A 24,874-nucleotide genomic window follows, 5' to 3' on the forward strand; every position below is an offset into this window, starting at 1 on the left:
GGGCCAGGGGCTGTTGGGATGAGCCACTCCTGCAGACACGCCCCGCCCCCTCCCGTGTCAGCTCTGGGAGGGGCTGGGAAGGCAGCCTCTGGGCAAACCTGACCTTCAGAGCTCCGCCCCACGGCGCTTCCCCAAGGACTCCCTGCTGGGCTCTGCCTTGACAGAGCAGGTGTTTGGTGCACAGAACTGAAAATCAGCATCGCGAAGTCAACACACTGCTCTTAGGTAGCGAAGGGAAAGCAAAACAGAGCGGAGCCCCCGGGGAGGCGGCTCAGGGACAGCGGAGGGCCCAGGCCCCGGCCCCGGCCACTGTCCGGGCATCGGGAGGCCGCACACAACCATGCACTCCGGGAATGCTCGCTGAGAAACGGTTAAGTGTGGGAGGGGCACCAGGGATAACTCCGGTCCTGACGCCAGTCCATGCTCTCGGCCACTCCCCAGCCCACGGCCAGACCCTCCGCGCCCCTTCCTGGCCACGGTGCCAAGCTGCCTTCTGGCAGCCCAGCTCCAGCATGCTAAGCTTGGCACGGCGGGACCGGACCGCAGAGGCAGGACGCGGCCGGTGTCTTTCCTGAGCTGGAGGTTCCCCGCCCTGCGCCATCAGAGCAGGCCCCCAGGAGGTGGCCCCGGAGGGATCGGGAGGCCGGGGCCGGGGCTGCCACCCCACAGCAAGCCAACGAGCCTCAGCCGGCGGCCGTGGAGGGAGGAGGGTGCCAGTCCCACTCCGGGTAGCAGGTGAGGCTGCCGTCACCTGCAGAAGCCGGGGGCTGGCTGAGAACACGCAGAGCCCAGGACCCCGCTCCGGGAGGGAGGGCAAGGGGGGGCGAGGGAGGGGGAGGCTGGGCGGCTGCTGCAGCCCCCCTCCCCCTTCCCAGCCACCGCCCAGACCCAGGCCAGGGCACAAAGACTCAGCCGCTTCCTCCCCCGACTGCCACTGGGGGACCCTGAATGTTGCCCCCCACCAGCCGCCCCCAGCCAGGCCTGGCCACCACCCCTGTGCAGCCCTGCTAGCCCGGAGCCGGGGACAGCTCGTGACTCAGGGTGGGCTGGGCCCAGCTCTGAGAGGCAGCAAAGGGCCCCCTGGCTGGCAGCAGAGCTGGGTGGACGTGGGAGTGGGGGAGGGAACAGGCTGGGGACCGCTACAGTGGAGCAGGGGGGCGGGGTAGGTGATGGCCACAGCAGCTTGGTGCGCTGGGGGCGCCGGGGGCCAGGGCCAGCTGGGGGCACCGACACCCGCATCTGTAGAGCGGCCCACCCCACAGCCCTAGAGAAGCAGGAGAGGGTGCACGGCCTCGGGGGGCAGGGCCCCCACCTCACATACGGGCGACCGGGCCCCGAGGGATCCCGGAAAAGACAGACTTGGCTTCCAGCCCACCTCCCGGGCAGCGGCCTGGGCTCCGCACGGTGGCCCTGTGCAGTGGGAGCTGTGCCCCACGGGGCAGGGGCACACGTGACTACACGCCCTGCACACACACAGGAGAACGGGTGAGGGCAGAAGGCTCGCGGCACCCGCAGCCCCCCACGGGAGGGAGACCCCGAGAGGCACCAGGTGGCCCCTGGCCTGGTACAGAGCCCAGCATCACGTGAGCTGAGCTCAGTCACAAGGGCTCCGGGGACCCCCGCCAGCCCCCCAGCCCGGGTTCAGAGCAGGGATCCCGCCGAGCTGTGGCCTCCCCGACAGTCACCGTGACAGCCAGGGCCACCTCAGGGCAGCACGGGCTCAGCGGACAGCAGCAGCTAGGTGGCGCTTCTCGGCCAAACGCGGGGAATCCAGGAGCCAGGGGAGGAGCCCAGGAGACCCCCACCCAGGTTCACACACGGCCACTGCCCCCCGCCCCGTCCCCAGGGCTGGCCCAGCTCGCCCCCGGCTGGTCTGGCCGATGCCGACCCGGCAGAGGCCACGTGGACTCCTGACTGGGCAGCTTCCCTCCACCCCACCACGGGGCCACCGTCTGGATCCAGCAAGGACCCCATATCCCCCCGCTGCTGAGACTCGCAGCTCAACTGGGATGACACAGCTCCAGATCCGGGCCCTGGCCTCTGCTTCCGAAGCACCTGTTCAGCCACACGGCATTCTGGGAGCAGCAGGTGAACACACGAACTGTTAGCCAGACAGAGGTGGTCGTGGGACACGGAGCTCCTCCACCAGGGTGACAGAAGCCGTCCTTGGAGGCTGAGCTTCCGCTGACCACCCTCAAGAACTCGCAGGCTGTGTCAGAGGCCCCGAGGCCACGACCTGACCAAGGAGAAGCCTCACCCAGGTCCTTCCAGAAGGCACCCCGACCCAGGACGCCTGGTGGGGGAGTCGTCAGGGTACAGCGCTGTGGGCCATGTGGCCACAGTGCGCCTGTGACCCCGCGGGGCCCCGGGGAGGAAGGCCACACGCTCACAGCCTCCCTGATGTTGGAAGCCCTGCATGGCCACCTCACCAGAGCGCTCCCAGCCGCCTCATCACCAGTCTCCTGGCCCAGGTCAGTGGAGCCTGCTGCAGCCAGCCGTTGTCCTGGGAATCACATCTGCCAACTGGTTACTGGTCTGGGGCTCCCACGCCAGCCCCAGGAGCTCTCAGGGCCTGGGGAGCTGTGTCTGGCCTGTCACTCCTCTGTCTCAGAGAGTGGGCTGTACTGGTAACCCTCCAGGGCACCGAGGGTGGGTAGATGATGGGTGGTGGATAGAGACGGATGGGTGGATGGATAGAGGAACGATGGGTAGGTGGATGGACAGATGGATGGATGATGAGCGGGTGGGTGGATGATGGATGGGTGGATGAATCGACATGATAGAGGGATAGATGGTGGATGGATGAGTGGATGATGGGTGAGTATATGGGTGGATGGTGGGTAGATGGATGGCTGAGTGATGGGTGAAAGATTGGTTGAGTGGGTGATGGGTGGATGGAAGATGGACAGTGGGTAGGTGGATGGACAGATGGATGATGGGTGGGTGGGTAATGGATGGGTGGATGGATGATGGGTAGATGATGGATGGTTGATGGGCAGGTGGATGGGTGGATGATGGTTAGATGATGGGTGGATGATGGGTGGGTGGATGATGGGTGGTGGATAGAGACGGATGGGTGGGTGGATGGATGGACGATGGGTAGGTGGATGGACAGATGGATGGATGATGTGTGGGTGGGTGATGGATGGGTGGGTGGATGATGGGTGGATGGAAGATGGACAGATGGATGGATGACAGATGAGTGTATGATAGGTAGATGGGTGGATGATGGGCGGGTGGGTGGATGATGGGTAGATGATGGGTGGGTGAATCGACATGATAGAGGGATAGATGGTGGATGGATGAGTGGATGATGGGTAGATGATGGGTGGATGATGGGTGGGTGGACTAGTGGGTGAACAGATAGAGTAGGGAAGTGGGGCCAGCGGCACGTGCTGTTCCTGTTTACAAAAGCCACCAGCAGAGTGCTGTATGATTCCAGACGAGAGAGAACTCAGGGGAGCTGCTCGGGGGGGGGGGGGCGGCCATTAGGACGCCCGCTGAGCGCTGGGCACAGACTGACACTGAGGAGTGGGGACGGCGCCTCCGGGCGTCACCCTTGTGTCCACGCTGCTTCGATGCAGTTGGTCTCCCCGCACACAGCCCCGCTCGCGGGGTCCCACTGGCTCGCTCGAGTCTGTTTTGCACACACATAAAACGTACTTATCAATATTGTGTGGGTTTTCCCTGGCATGAAATGCAAATCGCATCTCATACATAATGCAAATTCCCCAGTCCACACAAATCTGATGGAAAGAGTCCCGGTTGGCCAGTCTGCAAATTTCCTTACAAAGTCGGGGGCGCCGAGGGCGGCGCCCTAGCGGCATCCTGGGCGTGGCTGCTGCACGCTGCCCCGCCCTGAGAGCAGGGGGCCGAGGCCACACGAGGGTGCCCGGTGCCCTCAGCCCGGTGACTCAGGCAGCTCACGGAGGACCTGGTTCTGCGCCTCTGTAATTGTATAATCAATTGCCTCTTCCTTAATAGGTGAATTTATTAAATGCGGAATATACACAGCTGATCATTCAAGGAGCTAATTTGCAAGGCAGAGCTGCCGAGGGCTTGTCGGCGGAGAGGGTCCGTGCGCTTCATAAATCTGGGCTGGGGCGGGGGCGGGGCAGCCCACAGCGAGGCAGGGAGATGGATCTCCGTGGCGTGATTTGCATCTGATAAGCACAACCCCACGCAGTCCATGGCACACGTACAGCACACGGCACACGAGGTGCCGCGGCCGCCTGGCCAGGAAGCGGAGCGCGACACGGTCGTGGCTGCCACGGTGCCCGCCCGGGCTGCCTCGGGACGTCCCCACACCACCACCCCAGGGTCGCCGGCCCGTGGGAAGGGGCGGGATGACGGAGCAGGTAACACCTGTCAATCACACAAGATGGCGAGGAGACCCAACGCCAGGGAACCCCCAGGCTGCCCCAGCACCCGTCGCGGAGCCTGCCCCGCGCACAGGGAGGCCAGTGGTGACGGCAGGTGCACCTGCCCTCTGCAAGGCAGACGCTGGGTCTAGGGGAAACAGCAGACTACACCGGCAAGGAAGCCTGGGACGCTCTGGGTTCAAGTTCCTCAATGCCTTCAGGCCTGGGGAGAGGCTTCCCCTGTCGAGAGGCTGCCCTCCCACCCACCCCACCCCCGAGGGGCTCAGAACACCACACCGCCCGCCGGGGGGACGCGGTGGGGCCGGCGTGGACAGGAAGGTGTGGCTCAGGAAACAGCTCTGGCTCCAAGCACAAGGGGCTCTGCAGGCACGAACAGGCCACGGCGGAACCCAGGCAGCAAGCAGCGGCTCCCGGCACCCCCAGGCAGCCCCGGCCCTCAGGTGCATGGACTGGGGCTCACCCCCGAGGCTGGCCTCTCTGCGGGGGGGAAAGGACACCCATGCACTGACCCTGGAAGACCCCAGGTGGGCACGGCACTGAACACAGGCTGTCCAGGACCTGGGCTGGACACCAGGGCCACTGTGGGTGCCAACAGCAGCCCCTGCTCTCACGGGAGGAGCACCCTGAACACAGCACCCTTCCCCCAAGCACCCGCCTGGCTCCCGGGGCCTGGGAGCCGCCCCCACCCGAGCCCCGCCCCCAGCCCATGCCTGGAACCCTGGGTTCTGAGAAGACTGACTCAGGCTGCCGGGGTCAGACCCCGCAGGCGCACAGCCAGCTCCCCAGACAGAAGGCCCACAGCTGTGAGCGAGCCCCAGTGAGGAGCGAGTGAGGGGAGCGGGGGAGGCAGCCAGAGCCGCACCCCCAGGCCAACAGGAGGGGATCTGGAGAAGGGGTGACTCACAGAGGTGTGGGCAGCACCCGGAAGCCAGAGAGGACGTGGTGACGGGGGAGGGGACAGCGGAGGTACCTGGAGGGTGACAGCTGGGACGGCCGGAGCCGTGGGGCAGGGCGGTGGCTGCTGCCAGCAGGGAGGGGTTGGGAACAAGTGTGCCAGTCTCTTTCTGCGCCCACGTCCTGCCCGTGCCCCCGCTGGCCGAGCCCACACAGCAAGCCAGGACAAGGGAGCCTACAGAGCTGCAGGCCAGCCTGCCAGGGCATGGAGCAGGGCTGAGAAGGGCGGGGGAGGGAGGGGAGGGAAGAGGAGGGGAGGGGAGCCAGCCCTTGGCACACACAGCCCTGGGCACCTCCGGGGGCTCCCAGCGTGTCCACGCCTCCCGGCAGCCACGCTCGCTCCAGGTGACGAGCCCCACAGTCAGCGGGGTGAGGGTGCAGCCCCGCGCCCCAGGCAAGCAGGCCTCGCACAGGGCCTCCAGGCGGCTTCCGGAACCTGCCACCCACTGCAGGCAGCACCCACAGGCTTCGGCAGCCTTCCGGAGGTGCCCACGGGGGCGGGGCCTCCAGCCATCACTCAGCTCCCCCAGGACGACACTGAGTGACACCAGCCCCTCCTCCAGGTCAGGGGTTCCCAAGGGAATAAGGAGATCAGCCATTTGCATAACCCAGCTGCCAGGCGGGGGCTGGGGGGCAGAGACTGGCACCCTCCCCCCACCCCACCCCCGCTCCAACCCTACCTCCCAGATGTCTACCCAGCAGCCCCTGCTCCGCCCTGGAACTCAGAGCCCCAGTGACAGGACGGCCTGCGTCTCCATGGCACCGCAGGGCACTGGGCATGGGGGCTGCAGCCGGTGCCCGTGCTCAGCCAGCAAGAACCAGGGCCACGCTGGGTCAGCGGCACCACGCAAGGCAGGGACACTTCCCAGGGCAGGCGCAGCTCAGGCCGTGCCCAGCCGCACTGCACACAGCCGGCAGAGAGCCCTGTGCCACCAGCCCCCACCCACCGGGACTCGGGGTGAGCTTCAGTGCACGGGCAGCACACGGGCCACCTCCGGTGCTGCCGGAAACCACCTGGCTTCTACCCCTGCCCGCCCAGCTCCGGCCAGACTGAGCCTCCACTCCCCCCGACAGACCCCAACTCCCGCAGCGCCCACTCCTGCACCCGTTCCCAGCAGCCCCAGCCCGACCCCCAGGGCGCTGGCCCCTTCCCACCACATTCACGCTGCAATGGGGCTTGGGCTGCCCTGTCTTCTCCGCCCATCCACCCTGACCCTGTAGAATCACCACGACTCAGCACACAGTACCCAGTGGGGCTTAGTGCTCGGGCATCCCACGAATGAATGAATGAACGCATGAACCATGAACAGCCAGACCCTGTGGCTGGGAGCGCCTGCCTGGGGGCTACCTCTGGGCCACAGGCAGGCACTGAATCAGCGCCAACACTGGAAACCCCAGAGCCCGCACCAGCCAGAGCCCCGGGAGCTCCCGGCAGTCACCGCGCCCACAGCTCCCGGGCGACCAGCCACGGGCACCCCAGGCTGCCCCAGTCCACGCTCCCTGCCACCAGACCCGCCTGTCGCTCCCCCTCTTCGTGGAGGAACGATACAGGACCCTGCGCTGTTCTCTTGTCTGCTCGGCCCTCCCCGGGTTTGCTGCTGGTTCTTCCCGGGTTGGCTACCGTCCCTTCCACCTCCGTGGAAGGGCAGTTCCCCCTGGCCGCATTCCCCACTTCCGCAGGGGAGCGGCACACCGCCGGCCGGCTCTTTCGGGGGCTGCACGGGTTCCCTTAGATGTTCCCCATAGATGTTCCCGGTGCATGCCGTCTCTCTCCTCCTTTATAGTCCTCCTCCGCCAATCCTAACTCGGCTGCCCACACGCCGAGTACGCTGCTCTCCAATCAGGAGCAAGTCCTACAGTTTATCAGTTGAACTGGAGGCAGCTGTGCGGAAGCTGTTTACTTCTCTCCCAACGCCACATTGTGGGAGAGCAGATGCATAGAATAAGTCTTAATTCCAGTAACTCAGTCTAGTCCGGCTTGCTCCCCACACCCGCCCTCTGTGGCAGCTACACCGTGTTACGCCTGAGGCAGCCCCGCGGCGGGTCACCCGCCCTCTCTGAGCGTCAGCCCCCACAGCAGGGGTAGCGTCCACGTCCCCCAACCCCGGAGGCCACTCGCCCAGCGCCTGCCCCACACTAGGAGGAGGAAGTAGCAGAGGCAGTGGCTGCGGGACAGGGCCAGGGCCCGGCTTCCCAAGACCCAGCACACTTTCTAAGGAAGATTTGACAGGTGCGTATCTGGAAGGCAGGGGGCAGGGGGAGGCAGGCGGCCACAGGGATCGTCCACCTGCTGGCTCACCCCCAGATGGCCACAACGGCCGGGGCTGGGCCAGGGCGAGCCAGGAGCCGGGAGCTCCATCTGGGTCTCCCACGCGGGTGCAGGGCCCAAGGACTTGGCCATCCTCCACTGCTTCCCGAGGCCGCAGCAGAGAGCTGGACGGGAAGTGGAGCAGCCGGGACTCAGACATGGGACGTGGGCCTCCCGTCTGAAAGCCCAGCCACAGGCCCGCACGGAGGGGCCAGGACTGTGAGCGGGGCGAGCACCCTGGTGGTCCCCTCCAGGGCCCAGCTCCCCTCGGGCAAATCCAGTCGGGCAGCACTGGTGGGCGTGGTCTGTGGCATGGAGGCTGGCTGCCTGCAACGCACAGGGGGACCTGCGTCCACACAGTACAGGCCACAGGCCGGGGCGGGGGGGTGCTCCTACTGGGTCCTGCCCACATCCTAGGCCAGGAGGCCCTGCTTGCGGAGCTGGGCATCTGGGGTACGGTTCCAGGCTCCGGCAGAATCCCAGAGGGAAGAGGAAGAGAGGCCCAGCCCCTCCCCCCACCTGCTCTCCAGGGACGGGGGAGGGGCATACCGCCCCCCACATCCACGCCGTCGCAGCCTGCGCTCGCCAGGCCCTGGCAGGTGGACACCTCAGGTCCCCACAGCCTTGTCCTGCTCCTTCGTCCCCACCCCACGCTGCTTCCCCTCCATTTGGCCAAGGAGGGGCTCTCGGGTCCCAGCCGGGGGCTGCCAGGCTCTGGGCGTCTGCGGTGCACACAAAGGTAGCGCCATCAAGGCCCACCCAGTCTTTTCACAGCCGAGCAGCCCTGGCGGGCGGCCCGGCACCCGGCACTGGATCTGCAGGGTGCACACATGCACGCATCAGTCACAGCCTGTTCACAGGAGGCCCCCTGCACCGGCAGCAGCAAGTGTGGAATCTCCGATACGCACCCAGCATCTTTCGTGGACGCCCCGTGTCACCCGAATGGGAAGCGCAATCCGGGGCGCGCTGGGGACAGGCCAAGCTGAGCAACCACTCACGCGAGCGTCTCTGCTGTTCAGATCTGAGCTCCCTGTGTTGGACCCGCAGCCGCGCTGAGCGTCAGGCTGGACGGGGCGTCCCATGCTGGCGGGGGCTGGGCACGGTCTCCCCTTGTCTGCTCGTGCGTGGGAGGTGAGGGTCAGGATCCGACAGAGCTCCGGGCTGGGGAGGAAACGCGTCCCGTGCAGAGGCGCTGGCCAGCACCAGGATGGAGCTCGGAGCGCGGCCCCCGCCAGCACGCGGCGTCCACCTGAACTCAGAATTCAGCAGGACAGCAAGGACATGCCACGCCCCTACTGCCTGCCCCACCGCAGATGCAGGAGCCACTCGGACCACGCCCTGACCACCACCAGCCTCCAGGGCCAAGGCCACCTCCCCAGAGCCCCAGCCGGACAGGTGAGGACTGCCCGGCCTCTCGGCCTCTGCCATACACCCTGGGGCTTCCGGCTTCAAAGACAAAGAAACCAAAGAGCTGCTCCTGTCCCATCTCATTCCCCTTCCCGACATCCGGAAAGGCCAGTGCGCCATTTCAGAACTTCTCAGCTGGGACCTCTGACCCCGGGACCGACGGCAGGTACAGCCCAGGGCCAGCTGGGACCTCTGACCCCGGGACCGACGGCAGGTGCAGCCCAGGGCCAGCCGGGACCTCTGACCCCGGGACCGACGGCAGGTGCAGCCCAGGGCCAGCCGGGACCTCTGACCCCGGGACCGACGGCAGGTGCAGCCCAGGGCCAGCCGGGACCTCTGACCCCAGGAGGACAGCAGGTACAGCCCAGGGCCAGCCGGGACCTCTGACCCCAGGAGGACAGCAGGCACAGCCCAGGGACAGCCGGGACCTCTGACCCCAGGAGGACAGCAGGTGCAGCCCAGGGCCAGCTGGGACCTCTGACCCCAGGAGGACAGCAGGTGCAGCCCAGGGCCAGCTGGGACCAGCCGCGGCAGGACGGCTGCTTTTCCTTCCCAGCTGGTCCCAGGCTCGCGGTCAAGAGCCTGGTGATGACCATGTCCACTTGGGGGAGGGCACAGGGTCGGGGGTTCACGGAGAAAATCGAAGCCCCTAGGGAGGCAGGCAGGAGAGGCGGGGCGGGGGAGGCGCGGGACTGCGGGACTCGTGGGGTGCCGCATCGCAGGGGCGCCTCCTGCCCGAGGGGGCCCTCACAGCCACAGCCCTGTGGGCTCCTGGGCTTCCTGCAAGGGCCCAGAAGCACCAGCATCTCCACGGGGAGCACTAGGGACGGGGGATGGAGGGAACAGGGACACCGAGGGGGACCCTGGGGACGGGGGGCGGAGGGAACAGGGACACCGAGGGGGACCCTGGGGCCGGCGCTGAGCCTGCGGCGTTTTGGGCACCCGCGTCCCACACCCGACGCCTGCACAGGTGCCCGGCTCCAGCTCCAGCTCCAGCTCCCAGCAGTGACGGCGCCAGGGACCATGTCCCTTCCACCCACACGAGTCCGGGCTCCCAGTTTGGAGCCCGGCCCAGCCCCAGTCATCGTGGGCATTTGGGGAGTGGACCAGCAGCCCACGGGAGTTCTCTCTGTCTCTGCCTCTCAAATGAATAAGTTCCTTTTATATAAAGCAACTCTGGTGAGCGAGGGGAAGAGCCCTAGAAGCTCAGAGAGACCGGGGCAGGGGGGGCCCTGCATCCCCCCGCCCCCGAGCACGAGGTCAGTGGTGCAAAAGTGGGGTCCGTGCCCTGGACGGCCCAGGAGGGAGCGGCTGCAGCCAGGGCTCAGGGCCACGGCCAGCGGAGGGGGAGAAACGTGACGGACAGAGCTCAGAAGGCTCCCCCACCTCCGTTACATCCCAGGAGGCCTGCGCGGCCACAGCCGAGGAGGGGGAGGGGGCCACTGAGTCCACGGAGGACAGAGGCCAAAGTGGAAGTGTGGACCAACTCACTAATTAGAGGCGGGGCCAGACTCAAATCCAGACAGTAGCCGGGACACAGCTGACGCCACGTGACGTAAACACTCGGCAACACAGACTCCTTCCCCCAGACGGCCAGGCCCAGACTCCACCCTCCCCCTGACCCCAGGTGCACACACACGGGCACCCACAGGGTCCCAGCTCACCTGGGAGCAACCAAGCTGCTCTGTGCTGACAGCGCCACCCAGTGGCCACTGGTGAGAACTGACTTGAACCCTGCCTGGGAGGGGTCTTCCCAGTCCAGGACCAAAAAGGCTCCACACAGGGAGCAAAGCACACTGAAGCCCTCACGCAGCACCCAGGGAGCTCCTTCGGCCTCCACAGCCTCTCCTGACCAAACCTGCGAGGCCAGCTCCAGAGCAAGGGCGGTGTCACAGTCATGTGTGTGCACCCCTGCAGATCACGGTCAGTGTGCACCCCTGCAGATCACAGTCATGTGTGTCCCTGCAGATCACGGTCATGTGCGCCCCTGCAGATCACGGTCATGTGCGCCCCTGTAGATCATGGTCATGTGTGCCCCTGCAGATCACAGTCATGTGTGCACCCCTGCAAACGTAGCTGTTAGTAGAAGTCACCCCTGCACGGCCAGGACCCCAGAAAGAGCACTGTTCCGCCAGGGGTGGGGGCAGAGGGGACACCCACTCTACAGACGGGCAAGCAGAGGCTGGGGGAGGCTGCGCCAAGACTGCGTTCCCCATGCCAGCACCCACGGCACCCGGCACAGAGCCGGGCCACTCCACACCACGCTGTACCCGGCACAGAGCCTGGGCCACTCCACACACCGTGCTGCACCCGGCACAGAGCCGGGCCACTCCACACACACGGCGCTGCAACTGGCACAGAAACCAGGCCACTCCACACCACGCTGCACCCAGCACAGAGCTGGGCCACTCCACACCACACTGCACCCTGCACAGAGCCGGGCCACTCCACACACCACGCTGCACCCTGCACAAAGCCAGGCCACTCCACACACTGCGCTGCACCCGGCAGAGCCGGGCCACTCCACGCCATGCTGCACCCTGCACAGAGCCGGGCCACTCCACACACCACACTGCACCCGGCACAGAGCCGGGCCACTCCACACACCACACTGCACCCGGCACAGAGCCGGGCCACTCCACACACCGCGCTGCACCCTGCACAGAACCGGGCCACTCCACACCACACTGTACCCGGCACAGAACCAGGCCACTCCACACACCGTGCTGCACCCGGCACAGAGCCCGGGCCACTCCACACACCGTGCTGCACCCAGCACAGAGCCGGGCCACTCCACACCACGCTGCACCCTGCACAGAGCCGGGCCACTCCACATCACGCTGCACCCAGCACAGAGCCGGGCCACTCCACACACCGCGCTGCACCCGGCACAGAGCCCGGGCCACTCCACACCACGCTGCACCCGGCACAGAGCCGGGCCACTCCACACACCGCTGCACCCGGCACAGAGCTGGGCTACTCCACACCACGCTGCACCCGGCACAGAGCCGGGCCACTCCACACCGCGCTGCACCCGGCACAGAGCTGGGCCACTCCACACCACGCTGCACCCGGCACAGAGCTGGGCCACTCCACACCGCGCTGCACCCGGCACAGAGCTGGGCCACTCCACACACCGTGCTGCACCCGGCACAGAGCTGGGCCACTCCACACCACGCTGCACCCGGCACAGAGCTGGGCCACTCCACACCGTGCTGCACCCGGCACAGAGCTGGGCCACTCCACACCACGCTGCACCCGGCACAGAGCTGGGCCACTCCACACACCGTGCTGCACCCGGCACAGAGCTGGGCCACTCCACACCACGCTGCACCCGGCACAGAGCCGGGCCACTCCACACACCGTGCTGCACCCGGCACAGAGCTGGGCCACTCCACACACCGTGCTGCACCCGGCACAGAGCTGGGCCACTCCACACCACGCTGCACCCGGCACAGAGCTGGGCCACTCCACACCGTGCTGCACCCGGCACAGAGCTGGGCCACTCCACACCACGCTGCACCCGGCACAGAGCTGGGCCACTCCACACCGCGCTGCACCCGGCACAGAGCTGGGCCACTCCACACACCGTGCTGCACCCGGCACAGAGCTGGGCCACTCCACACCACACTGCACCCGGCACAGAGCCGGGCCACTCCACACCGCGCTGCACCCGGCACAGAGCTGGGCCACTCCACACCGCGCTGAGTCAGTGCCTGAATGAGGGCCCGGGGTTTGCATGGAGACAGCAGCTGGTCGGGGGGGGGGGCTGCTCTGGGTCGCGTGGGCGTCGGAGGCCAGCAGCCAGGGGCGGGGTGGTCTTCCGAGCAGGGGCTCTGGGCGGCACCGGCGGAGACGGGAAGCGGCGGGAAGAAAGCTGTGCTGAGCTGAGCGGGAATCCCCTCGCATTAGGAGCCTCCACGGGGCTGCCGCAGAGAGCCGTCTATTTCCATTGCAATCAATTTTGTTAAAGTTGGATTTACCAAAGATGAAAATCGCCCACATTATCTGCCACTCGTCAGAAACTTCCTGGCTCGATGCGCGGCCCCACGCTCTTCCCGAGTCTCTGCCAGGGACTAAAAATACTCTCCCACCGCCGTGTCCGCTGCTGCCTTTGGGGGGCTGGGCAGGAGCAGGCCCCACCGCGACCCTGGGTGCCGGGCAGAGCCACGTGACTCCGCCGCCGAGGCCAGGTGCCCACGCGGAAGATAACAGAAGCCTCGCTGCTGAGAGACAGCAAGCGAGGGGCTCGGGTCTGCCCCATCCATGCCTGCCTCCCACAGGGGCTCAGGTCTGCCCCCACGCCCGCCTCCCACGAGGGGCTCAGGTCTGCCCCAATGCCCGCCTCCCGCCTCCCCCCTCCCGCAGGGGCTCGGGTCTGCCCCCACGCCCGCCTCCCACAGGGGCTCGGGTCAGCCCCATGCCCACCTCCCGCCTCCCTTGAGGGCCCCTTGTCTGCCCTGGGACAGAGCCTGCCCTGCCTGTGCCCTGCCCATGCCCTGCCCGGCTGACAGCCCAGGAGCCACTGGGAGGCTGACGTGGGCCCCTTGGAGGCCGGCAACGTGGTCGGCAGCAGCTTCTCCCCTGCCCTGCAGTGCAGCCAAGTTCCCAGGCGAGGACAGCAAGGCCCCCGAGGGGAAGTCCTGGAGGAGGCCCGGAGGAGGCAGCCAGGGCTCCCCGGAGGCTCTGCCCCACACAGCCCAGCTCCCGGTGCCCAGGAGTCGCCCTCGCTGCCCGCTGGGGCTACCAGGTGGCGCTGTCACTGGGGTCCACAGGTTCCTGTGGGCGCACTCACCTCGGCCCCCACAGCCCCGGCCCTAGGGCCCTGCCTGTCCACGCTCCACCCGTCCCCGTGCCCCGAGCCTGGAACACCCACTGACCGCGCCAGCCACGGCCGCCATGGGCGTGGGCCCTGGCCCAGCCTGACCGGGGATTTAGCACAGAACACACAGAGGGACGACCGTGCGCGGACGCAGCCCGAGCCAAGCACGAGGCTCAGGGCAGCCAACCCCGCCGACGCCGAGCTGCGGAGACACCCGTTTCTGGGGCTCAAGCCCTGAATCCTCAGCGCGTGGCCAGTGCCGTGGCCAGCAGATGGCCTCCCCTGTTCCAGGGCATCTGCGACACCCCCCCCTCACTTCCCCCGTCCCCAGCCGGACTGTGAGCCCCAGAGAGGGGGAGGCCAGGTGGGTGGGGGAAGGGCCACCTTGGCTGACTGACAAGCAGGTCTAGGGAGACGGGGCGGGCAGACACCAAAGCCACCGGAGGGCGTTGTTCAGCCACTGTTGGGCTCTTCAGAGGATGCAAAGGGAGCGGTGACAGAGGAGGGGGCAGAGGGCCCTGTGAGGCCAGGAACCCACCCACCCCAGGGGCGGAGGGGCTGGTGGAATCCCCCACCCACTGCCACGTCACGGGGGGGGGGGGGCTCGGGAACAGGATCTGAGCCGTCCCCATGGGGGCATCGCAGCCCCCTCACTCCCCGGGCTCTGGGGAGAGCGGTGCCCCGAGAGACGGAGAAGAGAGGGGTCCTCCATCCGGGTTCATGCAGAAAGGGTCAGAGCTCTGTGGACAGAAGCCAGTGGGACACACAGACGTCCTGGGGGCCCTGGGACGGCGAGGACGGGGCTGGGCGAGATGGAGTCTCACCTGCATCCCAAGGGGCCGCAAGCACAGCGGGCGTCCAGCCGTCCCTGGAAGCTCAAGCGGACCCAGAGCCCAGCTCACGACAGCGTCCGACCCAGGAGCAGTGCCCACACGGGGTGAGCGGGGCGGGGCTCGCACAGACAGCGTCCGACCCAGGAGCGGTGCCCACACGGGGTGAGCGGGGCGGGGCTCGCACAGACAGCGTCCGACCCAGGAGCGGTGCCCACACAGGGTGAGCGGGGCGGGGCTCGCACAGACAGCGTCCGACCCAGGAGCGGTGCCCACACATGGGGTGAGCGGGGCGGGGCTCGCACAGGACAGCGTCCGACCCAGGAGCAGTGCCCACACGGGGTGAGCGGGGCGGGGCTCGCACAGGACAGCGTCCGACCCAGGAGCAGTGCCCACACACGGGGTGAGCGGGAGCCCCTCACTCAAGGGCCTGCAAACCCCACCCAGGCCCTGCAGCTCTGTCTACCTCCGTCCAACCCCTCCCACCCCCGCAGCTGCCGGGAACCAACATGGCAGCAAACGTGTCATTCAATGAGCTGTGTCTGTGACCCCGGGCACCAGGGAACACGGAAGGCAGCAGACAGACAATGGCCTTGCCCTGCACTTCCTGGGCGTCCCCAAAGACACACCCTGGCAGGCAGGGGTGCTTCCTACAGAAGCAGGGCCTGGCCCGTGCTCTTGGCCAGTGACGCGCCCTCTGGGCCCCACACTGAGCCACCGCGGTGCCACTGGCCTGACCCTGAGCCGGGACTCCACGCGGGAGGTGGCCTGTGAGAGCCAGGGACAGATGGCGGCTGGATTAGTGGGTCTCGGGGGAGTGGCCCCGCCTCCCTCTCTCTGGATGCATCTAGCCGCCCTCCACCTGTTAGGAATAAATCCAGGCAGTAAATCTGCCCCCTCCCGCTGTCACGGACGCCCGGACTTAACCCTTGAGTAAACAGAGCTGCTGCAGCAGCCGGGAGCCCAGGCGGCTCCGCGACCTCCCACCCCGGATCCCCCTGCTGCAGGCCGAGCAAGGCCAGCAAGGGGTCAGCCAGGCTGCGTCCAAATCGGCTCCTCCGGCAGCCACGTGACCCACGCAAGCCACGCCACACAGGAGGCAGCAAAGCTGCCGCCCCGGCCGGAGGGCAAGTGTGGCACCTGCTCGGGTGGCCACGCCCTGAACGTGGCACTGCGGCTTCTGGGCGGCACTGCGGAGGTGAGAGGCGCGGGCTGGGAGGGCGCGTGGTGGGGGGGCCACGTCTGCTCAGGGGGCCTCGCTGAGAGGCGGGGCTGCTGTCCCTGTCCCCCAAGCCTGACGGGGTGACTGTGACCGTGACATTCAGTGGCCCCGGGACCCCTGGCTGCTGCCCAGCCCCACGTCAGCAGACCACCCCCCCCAGCTGTGCGGCTGCCACGCAGGGAGGACGGTCACCATGGGTCCCCAGCACAGGACACAGACACAGCCCTGGGGGCACCCGAGCACGACGCAGCCCGGTCCCAGCCCCGTGTGCCCAGACCACACTCGGGGGCCGGCAGCTCCCAAACAAGGGGTGCACCAAGGTGAGCTGCCCTGTCCCCCCGAGCCGGACCCCTCACGCAACAACCAAGGGAGAAGTCAGAGGGAGGGCAGGAACGCTGGCGCAGTGAACCCCGCCGAGCTCCGGGCGCCTCCCTACGACCGCGTCCACTCGGGCCAAGGGCAGGGCCAGGCGCTGGCACTGGGCAAGAGGGAACCTTGGTGGCTGCCACTCAGCCACAGTCAGGGAGGAGGTGTGCCTGGACACACACCAGGGACCACGCGAGGGGACACCCGCGGCAGCAAAGCCGGGCAGGGAGGCGCTCATGACTCTGACCATGCGAGGGGGCGGGCAGGGCCCCGGGAAGGGGCGGGCAGGGCCCCAGGAGGGGCCGCACCTCCCGAGGGCTCTGCAGAACAGACAGGAGTCTGCCTCTGCCGACACACTCTGCACAACTGAGGGGACTGCAGGCCTGCCCCGCCCCCAGGCTCAGAAAACCCCCACGTCACCCCCCCCAGATGGGCAGCCTGGTCCCTCACCATCATCTGGAGGAAGCATCAGCAAAGGCGTCAAACGTCTGGCCACAGGGAAACCACCACGAAGATGGCTTGGGATGAAGCTCGGGTCCCCCACGACCCCTTAGCCGCAGAGCAAGGACCACGGCCTCAAGAGCATCGCCAGGGTGGGGGAACATGGGGAGAGGTCGCTGGCGTGACCTTGACCCCACGACCACCTGCAGACACCCGCTGCTGTGCCCGCCCTGAGCGCTGGGCGAGGCTCTCGCCACAGCCCTGCCTGGAGGAATCCCACCTTCGGCCCAGCAGGTGTGAGATCGGAGTCTGCGCGGCGAGTCAGACTCACGGGCAGCAGGAAGCCTGGCCTCCACCCGCCACCCAGGCTGCCATGGCCCCTGCCCTCTCACAGGCACCACCTGTGTCCATCCCGGCCTCACCACCCCCAGCAGGCTCCAGGACACCAGAGTGGCTGCTGCCTGCAGGAGCCAGTGAGACCCACGGCCAGGGCCTTGCAGGGCAGGGGGGAGAGGTGCGTGGGTGTGTCCAGAGGTGAGGACACGGGCTAGCACAGGTGCTGGCCAGCACAGCCCCCGTGTGGGACGGGCCGGCTCACTCACCAGCCTTTAGCAAACTCCCCACACAGAGAAACAGTCGACGGCTCAGCAGGCAGCAGAAGCCTTAATGAGCTAAAAGTTCCACGTGCTTCTTGGAATCTTTCCATAAAAGATCAGCAAGGGCCCGGGCGGGGCGGGGGCCGGAGGAGGGAGCCGCGGCTGCAAGGCCACAAAGGCAGCGGGCTCGGACCGCGCAGGCCACGGCTGAAGGCCTCCCCCGCCCAGAGGCCACGCGGAGACCCAGGGCCCACTCGCCACCCCTGCGCCCGGAACGGCACCTGCAGAAGGCGGCGCCCGCGTCGAGGGGCGGGGTCAGGGGTGGGCGCCGGGCGGAGCAGCGAGGGCCACGCCCCCGGCTCCGCCAGCCCCCGGAAGACCGCACACCGCCCCCAAACCAGCCGCCGACACTGCGCACAAGCCCGTCCCGCCTCTCAGCCTTCGGAGGCGGCCACAGCCGGCCCACAGAACCCCAGGAAGTCCTCCCCACACCCGCTCTGCTCCACAGGCCACGAGGAGGAACCCCGTCACGCCGTGACCCTGGGGTGCATCGCGGATCTCTCTGGAAGCATCGCGCGGGCACCAAGTGCGCGCATGCGGTGTTTGTGACCTGCGCCCCATAACGCCCGCAGCAGGAAACCATCAGACGCGCGCACAAGCGCCATGCCCAGGGCAGCGACTGGCCGACCCCCGGCACCACGAGAGCACCCCCGCAGGGGCCCGGCACTGGGAGAGGGGTAGCGAGGCGCCAGCTGAGCCGCCGTCCTGCAAGGGTCTTCCCAGTGCAGGAGGGGCACGCGAGGCAGCTCCTCCCCTGCACCGGCGGTCCCTAGGGGATGCGGAGGGGTCATTTTAGGTGTTTTTTTTTTTTTTTAACTTTTTTAGCTTCATTTGTTTCTGTGTATTCAAAAGGCAGAGTAACAAAAGAGACAGAGCTAGAGCAAGGGAGGGAGACAGAGAGAGAGAGAGAGCGAGAGCGAGAGAGAAAGAGAGAGAGTGAGAGTCTTCCAGACGCTGGTTCAATCCCCAGATGGCCACAACAGCCAGGGTTGGCCAGGCTGAAACCTGGAGCCCAAAGCCCCCTCCGGGTCTCCCAGCGGGTGGCAGGTACCAGACACTTGGGCCTTCTTCCGCCGCTTTCCCAGGCCATTAGCAGGAAGCTGGATTGGAAGCGGAGCAGCTGAGGCCGGAACCGGCTCTCCGACATGGGACGTGGGCCTCCCGAGAGGCGGCTTTGCCCGCTGAGCCACAGCATCCAGCCCGGACCGGAGCCACTCGACTGGATTCTCCGAGTCTCAGGGCAGCGCCTCCTCCTGCAGGAAGCCCACCCTGACCCTCACACATTGGCTCCGCTGCCGCAGCCTGGGAAGTGGTCCGTGGCCTCCAGGAGGGCGGGGCGGGGCCTTCTGTGTGAACAGGAGCCAGGGCTACCCCGTGTCACTCGGCACTCCCTGGGCGGCTCTGCTGGGCGCACGTGCTGGGGCGGGGCCTCCTCCCGTCTCCTAACCAGGCTCCTGCTGGCCCTGAACCCTGGGGATGCTCAGGGTGGCGACCCCCACCCCCAGGAAGTCACCTGTCCTCAGACGGCTCAGGTCACACCTTGGCCGCGGGCATCAGACGCTGGACCCACTCTCCGGCTGCCACTCAGGACGTCTGGGCGGGGCCCCACGGCTGACTGTATAGCGAGTCCCCAGGAGACAGACACCCGCGCTGGGTGCCAACTCCTGCAGCTCGGGGAGGGGGGCGAGGGAGGGGGAGGCACCGCCCGCCCATCTGGTCAACCCCAGGCGCACGGCCACTGGGTGAGAACCTAGGGCCAAGCCAACACCGTGGGCCATGTGGGCAGCGCCCAAGCCGGGCAGGCGCCCACGTCAGTGACCACGGCTCCGCAGCCACCTGCTGCCTCAGGCTGCCTTCTCTCCAGCCAATCATCCGGGCTTTACTTTGCTTTGAAAATCATTCCTTTTTTAAACCCTGTGTGGGTGCCGCTTAATTAATCATTTACTTTCACGGCAGCTGGAGACATAAAAGGACCCACACGCGGGGCGCGGGGGAAACCCGCCTGCAGTCGCGCCCCCAAGCCGCTCAGGGACGGAACCAGACGAGGCCACCCAGAGCCTCCCAGAGCCTCCCAGAGCCGTGCAGTGCCCATCACCCCCCCCCAGCCAGAAACAACCCCGCCCACCTCAGCAGCCCCGCCCACCTCAGCGACCCCGCCCACCTCAGCAGCCCCGCCCACCTCAGCGACCCCGCCCATCTCAGCGACCCCGCCCACCTCAGCAGACCCGCCCATCTCAGCGACCCCGCCCATCTCAGCAGCCCCGCCCACCTCAGCGACCGCTCCCAGGCTCTTTGCAGAGAACCGGCCTGGAGACCAGGCATGCCCTCCACCCCCAGTCGGCAGTGGCCGGGGGCAGGTGCCTTCGCCCTCCACCCTCCCTCTCTTCCCCAGGCACTTCCAGGCGTCCTCCTAGTCCTGTGACGAGGGCCCGGCACCCCGCACCGCACATGCCAAGGTGGGAGTCGCACCGTGCACCACACGTGCCCCACACAGGGGCAGCATGGCTGCCACCAGCCTCCAGAGCCTGGGAGCCCAGGCCTCTGCCCATCCCCCGAGCTGGGCACAGCCACGTGGAAGCCGTGTGCCACCGCCGGCCCAGGCTGAGCCTTGAGGCACGGCCAGCTCTGGAGTCTGTCCCTCGCACCTCCGTCAGGGCGACAAGGAAGGACAAGGACCCACCGCCTGCAGCTGGGAGTCGCCCACGGCCCCGGCTCAGGCCGCATCCCGGGGCACAGGCAGCAGCAGGGACCCTAAGCAGAATTAGAGATCCCAGAACCCAGGGGACGTGGGCAGGGCCCACCCCAGGGGACGCTCAGACCCGCGCGGCCCCCAAGTCTGCCCTCAGGAAGCTGCTGCTTCTGAAAGATGCACACACACACATGTGCACACAAACATGCACACATGTGCACACACATCTTGCACACACAGGTATACACATGCATGCACACATGTGCACACTGACACACATGCACACACTGACACACATGCACACGCTCACATACATGCTTGCACACATGCACACACCTGCAGAGCGCACACATGCAAAGACCGACCTAACCCAGACTGCAGGGCCCCCCGCCCCGCCCCCAGGGCGCCTGCTCCAGGCCCGCGTGGCCGCCGAGAGGCAGAGACTCCGCTCCTGCAGGCGCCTGTGCTCGGGCTCGGGTCACGAGCAGCAGCACGGACGGGCACTCGACGGCGCGCGGTGACAGCGCTGCCGGCACTGACTGCACCGGGCACTCGGGCCACTCACGGCTTAGACACGGCAACAGTGGGCGGGGCAAACCACGGCAGCGGCTAGGCGGCAGCCGCGGGGTGGACGCACTGGGCCAAGCAAGATCCGGGGGCCGGGGTGGGGGGACAGAGCAGGACACGCTATTGAGAACCGTGTGCAAATGACAGCGCGTGAATGACTCCTGAATCTCCCATCCACCATTGCAGACTGCGTTGACCACGGGCGAGGGAAGCCTGGAAACGTGGAACCGCCACAGGACGCGGAGGGAAGACAGGTTTCCCGGCGAGCAGGGCCAGCAGCAGGCACGCCAGGCAGGGAGCCCCGGGCGAGGACGGGGCCCGCGCAGCAGGGAGGAATGCGCGGGTGCGGCCAGGGGGACCAGCGGAGCCAGAGCAGCGAGCCAGCAGCCACGGGGCGGCAAGGGAGTTCCTGTTGGATCGGCATTCGTGGTGGCACAGCGCGGCCTCCCTGCCCTGTGCCCCAGCCTCCCTCGGCGTCAGACCTGCATGGCCACCAGAGCCCGGGCTGGGCCGCCAGCCACGCCCAGAAAGGCCCGAGCCAGTTTCCAGCGCCCTGGACACAGAGACAGAGAGGAGGCTGCACCAGGAGCGCTCTCCAAACGCCGTCGACCTCCCGAGACAGGGCCTGCGGCGGTGTGGTGACCTCCTGTCGGACATCCACGGGAAGCTGGACCCAGGAATCACTTTTCAACCTGCAAATCCTCATGCGATTCCCAGGCAGGTAACAGTCCTGCCTGCACCTGACCCGGATTTCCCTTTGGCTACCGAGGTCTCTCCGGGAGGGCCAGAAGAGCCCACAGCTCCGGGCGCTCACTGGGGGAGGACAGGGGAGGCGACACCCTCAGCACTGGACTCACAACCTCAGACAGACCCCTGCGTCCGGGGGCCGGGCCGGCCACTTGCATGCGGGTACGGAGGACCCCAGAGAAGTGCCCGATCTGCCCAGCTCACTCAGGCCTGGGCCCCGGGCCACTGTGTCCCCTGGGGCTTGGCTGTCCCCTCTTCCAGGCTGGCCATCCAGAGCGACACGTACCCACTCCAGACCCCGCCAGGCCAGGGTTCCCTGGCTGCACGCCCTCCGCTCTCACTCCCTGTCCAGCGGCCAATGCCTTCCTTTCATTGTGCGTTGTCACACACACACCGGCCACCTGCACTCCTGCGCTGGGTGCGGAGGCCACGCCCTCCACCTGCCTTGTATTCGCACCCGATGGGCACGCAATCCAAGGTGGCAAATTTTACCTCCAGGCGGCCTGAAAACCTGCGTCTTAAGTCAAAGCGAGGGAGCTGCGGCCTGACGCTCGCCCACCCGAGCCACGGACCCGGTAGGTGGCCTGCGGATGGAGGCAGGTGGCGGGGACCGAGCAGCCCGCGAGCCGGCCTGGTGGCTCAGATGCGGAGACACCTGCGTCCCACAGCGGGGGCCGGGCTGCCCTTCCCAGCTCCACTCCCGACTCCAGCTCCCCGCGGTGGTGATGGCTCACGTCCTCGGGTTCCTGCCACTCCCACGGCTGGCCTGGAGTGAGTCTCAGCTCCCGGCGTCAGCCACGGCAGGCTTGGCAGGCATGTGGGACGCGAGCCCGTGGATGGGTGGGCTCTCCCCCCCTCTCCTCCCCCTCCTCCTGCCTCCCAACCGAACAACATTTCCAAGTACAATTCCTTTCCTCTCTCTGCAGCCCAGGGTTCGCCCATCCGTCCCATGCACACTCCCCAAGCACCCACAATGCCCTAGGGCCAGGCGGGCAGCTGAGGCCTCGGAGGAGCTGGGCAGGGCAGAGGTTCCAGGCTCTGGGGGACAAGGGCAGAGCAGGCCAGCGGTCAGAGGCAAGACGGCAGGTTGCAGCCCAGGCAGAGGGCGTCAGCAGGTGCAGAGCCGGCCAGCGAGATGCTGAGGGGACTTCAAGCTTGGAGGCTCCCCCGCCGGAGCCTCCAGAGGGCAGCTGGTGCATGGACAGCAGCTCACAGGAGGCCCGGATCTCCGCGTCCGGGGCAGAGCCCCCAGGACGCACAGCCCCGTCCCCGCGCTTCGTCCCTGGAGCGCAGGCCCCACAAAGAGGCCGCGTCCGGCCCCCAGGACCCGGGCACAGGTGACCGAGGAAGGACCCTGGCACACGTGGTTCAGGGGCTGTGGTGGGGAGAGGCCTGCGGGCGGCAGCGCGAGGGTCAGGGCGAGGAAGGAGTACGGGGCCACAGCTCAGCCTGGACCGGGGCAAGGGCAGCCTCCTCGGAAGGCTGGCCACGCCGTCCAGACGCAGGGAGTCAGACCTGCACTGCTTCTGAGCCGCCGAGCTGCATGGAGTTCGTCCCAGCGGCCACAGGAAACCCAGAGAGCAGCCTTGAGCCAAAGGCCCCAGGCGCAGAGGCCGGCACGGTAGGGGACACTTCTGCCTCCCAGGGGCGAGCAGGGCCAGGCAGCCCCGGCTTCCCCGCCGCGCGAAAGCCAGGAGCCCAGCGGCAATGGCTCAAGTCCACCTGCTCACGGCCTCAGCTCCGCGCTGACCTCATGGCTCTCTCTCGGCAGACACCAGACGTGCTGGAATGTGCTGTCTCAGCCAGGGCCAAGCCGCCCATCGCCCGAGGCATCCTGGCGGGAACCTGGCGGCCGGAGCCCTGGGAAGTGGGAGGGGCCAGGGAGAATCTGCCTGGGACCAGCTCCTGGCAACCACCCTGCGTTTGGTGGGAGCCCACGCAGCGCTCCCCAAGGGCACCACCCTGGGAGCCACCAGCAGCCACCACCAAAGGGCTGCCTCCTTCTTGGAGAGGAGCAGAGCCTGTCTGGGATCTGACAGCTGCTAGCATGCGGGCTCCCTGGGGCTGTGAGCTGCAGGGAAAGCCCCCACCCCCACCCGCGCACACCCAGCCAACTTCCTGGCAGAGGCCGCCAGACCCGGCCCACTCCCGGCCGCAGGGAACCTCACAGCTCAGCAGCAGAGATGGCAAACAGAAGCCGCCTGCGCCGACGCCGCAGCTCACTAGGCTAATCCTCCGCCTCGCGGCGCCAGCACACCGGGTTCTAGTCCCGGTCGGGGCGCCGGATTCTGTCCTGGTTGCCCCTCTTCCAGGCCAGCTCTCTGCTGTGGCCAGGGAGTGCAGTGGAGGATGGCCCAGGTGCTTGGGCCCTGCACCCCATGGGAGACCAGGAGAAGCACCCGGCTCCTGCCATTGGATCAGCGCGGTGCGCCGGCCGCAGTGCGCCGGCCGCAGCAGCCATTGGAGGGTGAACCAACGGCAAAGGAAGACCTTTCTCTCTGCCTCTCTTTCACTGTCCACTCTGCCTGTCAAAAAAAAAGAAAAAAAGAAGAAGAAGCCACCGGCAGCACAGCCCTGCGGGACCTCGCACGGCTGCAGCCCCCACAGCCAGGCCCGGGCATCCACAGCCTCGCCCCCCCTAGGACACCAGGCCTGTCCCCAGACCCAGCTCTGCTGCTCCCAGGGGGCGGGCTCCACTCACTGGGCCGCCCCAAGCCTGTTTCCCTGCCTGTAAAAGGAGACCAGGTGGGCGACAAACTCCGCCCACTCACAGCAGCGACAGGACTCACGTGGGGCAGGCAGGCGGCCTGAGGACAGGTGGCCATGAGGGACCACCCACCAGAGCCTCCCTGGAGGTACAGCACAGACATGTGGGCACTGTGGGGGCGTGCGTGCTCCCAGCCCTCGCACCTGGACTGCCTGGTCCCCCAGAGCTTTGGGAAATCCTCCAGGAGACCCTCTCGGACTCCAGCCCAGCCAGAGACCCCCAGACTTGTGTGCCTCCATCTCAGTGTCCCTCCCCCCACCCCAGGACCTCCGACAGGCAAGAGTGGTGCTTCCTTGGGGCCATACCACCCCTGCACCTGGGGGGGGGGGGGGACGCCTTCTCTTCAGGGCCTTGCTGGGCGGAGGGGTCAACCCGCCCGTGCCCCCACCGTGGAGGAGGCGACAGCCAGACAGCCTAGGCCCAGGGGAGGACTCGTTAATATGCATATATGCAAATGAGCCCCTGTATGCTAATGAGCCATCCCCAGAGCCTGGAGCTGCCCTCCATGGCCCCCTGGCTGGGGTGCTGGCCCATCTTCCTGTGGCCTGGTGGGCGGGGGGATCTCTTGCTTCCCCACGGCTGCAGGCCCAGAACAAGCCAGGCACACGGGGTCTGCAGTTGACGGTGTCCGGCCTCCGTCCCCCTAGCTCCAAACTCCTGTCCACATGGGGAGGAGGGGTAGCGGGGCCAGGCAGGGGGTCCCAGGCCCCGCAGTG

General features: G+C 67.4%; 1 protein-coding gene across 3 annotated transcripts in view; it reads right to left on the bottom strand.

The window, feature by feature from the left end:
- Nucleotides 1-24,874, bottom strand: part of SORCS2 (sortilin related VPS10 domain containing receptor 2) — a 218,855-nt gene that overhangs the window by 184,879 nt on the left and 9,102 nt on the right. Inside the window, exon 1 of one of the 3 annotated variants that reach the window (XM_089325237.1) lies at nt 14,698-14,718. The exons of the other annotated variants lie outside the window; for them this stretch is intronic. Within the exon in view, the coding sequence (XP_089181363.1) occupies nt 14,698-14,703 (6 nt within the window). The 5' untranslated portion in view covers nt 14,704-14,718. Of the gene's footprint in view, nt 1-14,697; nt 14,719-24,874 lie in introns of those variants that run through there. 3 annotated transcript variants of the gene reach the window in all.

The sequence above is a fragment of the Oryctolagus cuniculus genome, chromosome 2 (assembly GCF_051225735.1).
Source record: "Oryctolagus cuniculus isolate XC-2025 breed Fujian yellow rabbit chromosome 2, ASM5122573v1, whole genome shotgun sequence".
In the NCBI taxonomy this organism is placed as follows: Eukaryota; Metazoa; Chordata; class Mammalia; order Lagomorpha; family Leporidae; genus Oryctolagus; species Oryctolagus cuniculus.